The sequence below is a fragment of the Dendroctonus ponderosae genome, unplaced genomic scaffold (assembly GCF_020466585.1).
Source record: "Dendroctonus ponderosae isolate FM_Combo_2020 unplaced genomic scaffold, Dpon_F_20191213v2 Dpon_F_20191213_1, whole genome shotgun sequence".
Lineage (NCBI taxonomy): Eukaryota > Metazoa > Arthropoda > Insecta > Coleoptera > Curculionidae > Dendroctonus > Dendroctonus ponderosae.
In genome coordinates, this window is record NW_026017110.1 from 62,705,343 (window position 1) to 62,711,754 (window position 6,412).

The 6,412-nt window shown below is 35.2% G+C and overlaps 1 protein-coding gene across 7 annotated transcripts in view; it reads right to left on the reverse strand.

Annotated features, from left to right (window-relative positions):
* Positions 1–5,072: 5,072 nt before the first annotated feature.
* The window catches only part of LOC109541023 (ELAV-like protein 3), a 15,063-nt gene continuing 13,723 nt past the window's right edge, over positions 5,073–6,412 (reverse strand). For all 7 annotated transcript variants that reach the window (XM_019909680.2, XM_019909683.2, XM_019909685.2 and 4 more), the window contains one exon: positions 5,073–6,212. In XM_019909680.2, coding sequence (XP_019765239.1) covers positions 5,888–6,212 — 325 coding nt within the window. In that variant the 3' untranslated portion in view covers positions 5,073–5,887. The remainder of the gene's footprint in view (positions 6,213–6,412) is intronic.

A 6,412-nucleotide genomic window follows, 5' to 3' on the forward strand; every position in this document is an offset into this window, starting at 1 on the left:
GTGCGTTTATAGCAAGCAGCCTTCTATCACACCATTCTTACGCTGAAAGCATAAGACATGCTCACCCTTTCCAAACCGATCGACTTTTCGGCTTACTACTGACACGAAGTGTATGTTGAAATGCTATTTAAAGTATGACACCTAACATTAAAAACACCAAATAGAGAAAAATGGGGTGTCGACTTCTGCTGGGTCTTATAAGTATTTAGACATAAAGAAGGTAATATATATGTTTGTATGTTTGCATATGTAGTATGTATGTATATCCCATTTATAGAGAAACTAGAAACGTAAAATGAACGTGTGTAGAGTATGTGCTTTCCATATACAGTAGTGACATGACGAGGGTATTATGATCTCTGTGTAGGTTGTACCTTGTACCAAAAATGACATTTGTGAAAAAGAAGCAATTAAGATCAATCTTCCTCGCTTCTTAAAACTACTAAAACTATAAAGTACATTGTAATTAGAACTTTCTTATAATAAGTTATTGCATGAATTACAGTTATGAGGTACTGTATTTCCTAATAATAAAACTTCTGTACAATTTATAACTTTGCATTCGTATTATTTCTAATTAATAACCGCAATTTTATCAAAACAGATAGAATATAGGCATGAGTATATAATAATTTATGTAAATATCAATTAGTGGTTTCTTTTTTAAATGGAATGCTTCTTGTCACAACAATGTTTTGAGCTATGACTCCTGAACTAGTCTGGAGCCAGGCCGGCTCTGTCTGACACACAACCGGCCAGGGCAAGTGGTTCCAGGCGCCTACAAGGACCCCTTTGGAGCCTCCGCCCACAACACAACTGCTACACATAGATAAGTTAACCAATAGGAATATGTAATGTACTATAATACACTTATTCTAGAGATCTACACAACACACAAAGATAATCTTATGTAGAAATACAGATAGGACTTGCGTCGCAATATAACGACACAAAATCATTAATAATATTCAACCAGTAATAATGAAAAACGTTTTAAGCAAAGTTATATTAGCAAACGCTATAGTCAATAGAGGCTAAATTTTAAATAAGCATTGCCGACAGACATATTCATTTTTATTTATTTATTTATTTATTTATATTTATCATGGAAATATGTCGTTGTTCTGTAACTGGAATTAGTCTAAACGAGTTTCGATTTTAGGCCTGAGTAACCAATATTCACCTACTACGTCCTACGTCGCTAGTTTGTGCTCTGAACACTGAAATCATTATTTTATGTTATTCCATCTTGCCTTGTACAGCTATTTCATCATCGTTTTACAGCTCAACACGAATGAGACTGAGGATCAACTTTTCAACTATTTCACATGCCTAGCTCCATTACCATACCATTAAAGGAGGATCATGATAAGTCCACATTTTTTGGTCAGAAAAGTGGAGAATTTTCCATGCTCATGGATCAACAAAATGCTAATTTATCGTGATTGCGACTTGATTCAAGCTTTAACAGTAGATTTTTATCACGTGGTGACGTACATTTATCTATGTGTATAATTTAATAACTATTGCGACCCATCACAGCCATTTTGAAATATCATTCAATCTTTCCATTCTCTATATCCTAATTAGTTTTATCAGCACCTTTGTTCATCTTTCTCTCCATGTTAGGACTTGCTAGATACTCAGGACATTTTCCCAGCGACTTTGTGCGTATGTCTCAAATATTCCTTCCGATTTTTCCAATCTATTTTTTATCTTCTTATGCAGGTCGAGATTTGTTCGAAATTATAGTGTCACCATTGCCTTTCGTTTAATCATTGAATTTAAATTTTTCATTAAAAAGGCTATTCTATTTAATTTGAATTGAAAGAGTGTTTCGCCCTGCTCTAGTAAACATTCTTCGTGTCTTAGTATTGGAATCCAGTTCCTCTAAGATCAATCCAGATGAAATAGCTGTACGTCTGATGACCAAGGCAGATACTGATTCCAACCAGGAGAGAAAATATTCATTCATAAAGTGTTGTCTGGTTTAAACCGTGGCCTCATACGTTTTTTAATACTGGTTAAAATCGATGCGAAAGCGATCGAAGTACACCACATGCGGCTCATTTTTTCACAGTTTTGGAATTCATGAAAATATTGCTTCAGAATTTTTCCTCTCGTAACTGGTTGGTAGAGATCGTGTATTGTATTGACCCGTACATTGCACGCGTGCGTTTGTGTACTTTTTTTTGTACACTTACGCCGACGCGAATCCAATTCTATTTACTGGATTGCTCTTTTTTCTAGACCTGGGTTTATTGGCACAATTAGTTATTACATTATCGGCACACAAGTTCATAATTTCTCTAAGCGTCATAATTATTTGATTACGATTTTTACTACAGATATTTCGCCTAGGAGAGTATCGCTTGAACAATCAACAAATTTTCCATTTGGGTTTATTGGTCTCTCAAACTGCCTACTATGGTTAAGAATAATAATAATAACAAATACTTACAATATATGTATGTACCAGTACATAATAAACCATATTATTTGCTAACTTCCGCATATAGCACGGAAAATGTATAGTGTGTATAGTGTGTATTACTGGCATTTGTGACTATATTTTAATATAATACTTTTAAGTTACCGTGACATATCACATTTAGATATGGTCCTTTTTAAAGATAATTTGCACTGTACAGCATATCCGGTATTTTTTATTTAACTATTTATTGCGTTATACATATGATTGCGATTTTGAATGTAAAGCTTAAATTTGGAATTTTAATTAAGCACACCTACAATCAGTGTAGAGTGTCGTAAAATGTTCAAGATGAAAGTTTGAACACGTCAGCCAGTGTATACACTGAATTATGTGTTTCATCAAGTCCCAATTGAATTGCTTTGAGGACAATTTTTTTCTTACCCCCAGCAACAACTTGAGCCACCCCATTTTCCTATGTCCTGTTAAGTTTTACCCTTAAGCGCCAATTATAATTTCTAGCATCAAACATTGCCCTATTAAAACTTCCTATTTGATCTATTTACTTTTACATGTACAATTAAAATGCTTTGATTCTAAAATGGAGCCAAGTAGAACATAGCAAACGATATTTTGGTATATTCCATTTGACAGTAAGAAATTCAATGAATCTTCAAGTATATGTACAGTTGGGTTGCAATAATTCAAGTTCACAATACCTCGCGCATATCAATAAAAAAATTCAAATGTTTCGAGTGGAGGAGGATCATTTATATACACATCTATTTCATCATCGACTAGAACAATAAACCCAGGCCTATTTGTAGCGTTTTCAGCTTATATCACAAGCGGGAGTTTTCATTTTTAGGTGTGTAAGCTACCAAATTTATAAGTAATAATGTGCTGGATCTATTTTCAGGCAGTCTAAAAATTATACTTCGCTGAGGGACAATCATATATTATTTAATTCAAATACTGAATACACTATAACGACAATTATTTTTAAAGCGATCACAGTCATTTTGAGTATATTATATGTTTTACCCGCTGAGACAGGGCTACATTCCTACAATAAGCGATGTTACTTTCCGACCAGACACGTGTAACATGTACAAAGAATGTAAAAGTTTTCAGTGATTAGTTCAAATAAATATGGTTGATTTCTAGATATCGAGGAAACGTGAAACTCTGAAATAATTTTACCACGCCTTGTACAAGTCACGTTACTCAAGTGAAACTGTAGAAATGCATATAGAATGATAGCCTGCCTAATTATAGTGCACTTTGCAATATATGCAAACAAATAATAAAATGCTCCCGCAACTGTTTTGTTAAAGCTATTGAGACTCCTAAATTGTACTTATTTGCTTATTGATTCGCTTGATCGAATTTCAACGTATAATTTTTTCTATGTATATACAGTTTCGTTAATCTGCGCTGCTTTTTAATGATGTGCGTTTGCCTTTTTATCAGCCTCAACGACAATACAGCGTCCTGTAAATTCGAGACTTCTGCCTCGTTTATCGTGTTAGTTATGTAGTACTTTTCATAAATAGAATTTTCTGAAACGTTCTACATAACTGTTCACACGATGAGTCAGAAATCAGTTCAAATTTGAAATCGTCTGTGGCCGATGTCGACCTTTTGATAAAAACTAAGCGTGTCAGAGCGTAGAGTTAAGAAAATGGTTCAGTCTGTCCCGAGGCGTGGATTAACTATGGAGAGATTTCTGATAATAGGTAATACGAAATCAGATCTAAGGATGTGGCTGGTTAGTCTGTAAGTGTTAACTAGCAGCTCTCTCTCCAAGCCAAAGTAGAGAGGCTAGGGCCAAGGATGACGTGCTCTTGTGCAATGCGCAGAAAAATAGGTTTTTCATTCATCGATGCTAGCTAAGACTGAGAAGCACAACTGGGAAGAAAAAACAAACAAAAGATAGACATAAATTATAAATAAACTTTAATCTGTATTCTCAAAACTGAAAAATGAAGAACTAAAGTTAAAACGTTATAAATAATAACTAAATTAATAAATTATATAAATAAATAAAAGCCTAATTGTCAAGGTATCAAACAAAAAAAATAAACTCAAAATTAAAGAAGGTTGTTGTGGCCTCGCCAAAGCATTGCCGTCTTTCATGAAGGCATTGAAGCAAAACCACGCAGTTTTGGAAAGGAAAAGCTGACTTCAAAATTATAGTAACGTCAAACTAAACACAACACACAAATAGGTCAGTCAGTAGCTCGCCTTTATCCCAATAACTTCAGAAAAGTGAGTATTGGATAAATCAATAATGAAAACTACTGATAACCAATGGTTAGCAACCGACTGACCTAAAACGAAAAAGCTACACTAAGCGAGAAAGGGCAGTCATCAGTATCTGTTACTTACAAGTCAGTCTGCGCTTACGCGGTACTATAGAGCTAGTAAAACTATCCTATCACAAAACTAGATGTTGCCCTTAACGCTATATGCTGCTCTGAACACAAATATTACAAATACGAAAGCAAAACTGACCACCGAATCATGTGAAACACGACGCAATACGAACAAAAACAACTTGCCATTTTGCTATTCAATGACCATTGCCTTTGCACTCCTAAAAGATACCTGGTATAGTTCTGGATGGATACAGCACTGCTTAATCTTCAGAAAAAATCATGATCTGTTTATTAAGAAAATGAAATACCTACACTGTCGGTGTCATTCGCAATGTCTAAATTGAATTTGAAACAGGTAAATTTCTGAACAAATGAAGCGTTTTTAGTGAATCCGTGGCCAATTTACGCGACTAGTTTCAATATAGTTACACAGTTAATCACTATGGGTTTAAATACTTAAATCACTAAAAAGTAGGTACATCGAAACTAATTGATAGAAGAAATATATAATAAATACTATTTCGTAAACCAAAGCGTATGAATTGCGATTTAACTTCCGACACAAACGGTGATGGCACGATTAATACATTTACTAATTATTAAACATGGTACCATTTAATGAATACATATTAGGAAACGTGAATGCACTCCTGACTAGCATCGTATTTTAAGTACTAGAATAAATGAAAGGGACGCAGCCGGCCGGCGCAATAAAACTTTGTAATACGTATTACTCAGCACAGTGGACTCCTCATTCAGATTATAAACAGAAATTAAAGGATTCGCGATAGATCAATAGATCTATAGGTCGATATCAGAGGATGCAAATTCTTTAAAACCCTAGTATATATTCTATTAAGTCAGATTAGCTGCTCGGAATAAAAGTACACAAAGCCGAAATACGTGACCGGACGTCCCCAAACCCGCACCCTCCCTTGGCACTTTCCGCCCAAATTGCCTAAAAACCAGGGACATCGAAAATTCACCCTAGAATAATTAATAATGAATAAGTTAAAACGGCGGAAGGTACCTAAGAAGATTTCCGATGCGATGCTGTCTAAAATGTATCGTCACTTCATGTCGTTTTACTCTTATTTGTTTTGAAACTGACCTGCAATACCCGATTGCCCAACGTATAGCCATTCAAAGACTGAATTGCTACCACAGCCTCGTCATAGTTGGTCATAGTAACAAAACCAAAACCCTTACATTTGTTGGTCTGCAAGTCGCGAATCACCTTTACACTCTGTACAGCTCCAAATGGCCCAAACAGTTGCCACAGTACGTTTTCCTCGGTTTCTGGTGCCAAATTGTACACAAAGATGCACCATCCTGATCCATTCATTGCATTTCCGGGTAACATTGAATTTGCTAGCAGATCCCCAGCTAAGGGGGAGTATCTGCAACAACAACCGCCGTACAGCAATTCTTGTCACCACAATTTCCGCGAGTGTTCGAAACATCGAAGGACCACATTTAATTGATTATAATTTCGTATGTGGAGAGAACAACGTTTGTAAACTTGCGAGTCGAGAAGGGGAAATGAAATCAAATAGAGAAGAAATCCTCAATATTGTAGAGTGCTTCTACGCAGAGTTGT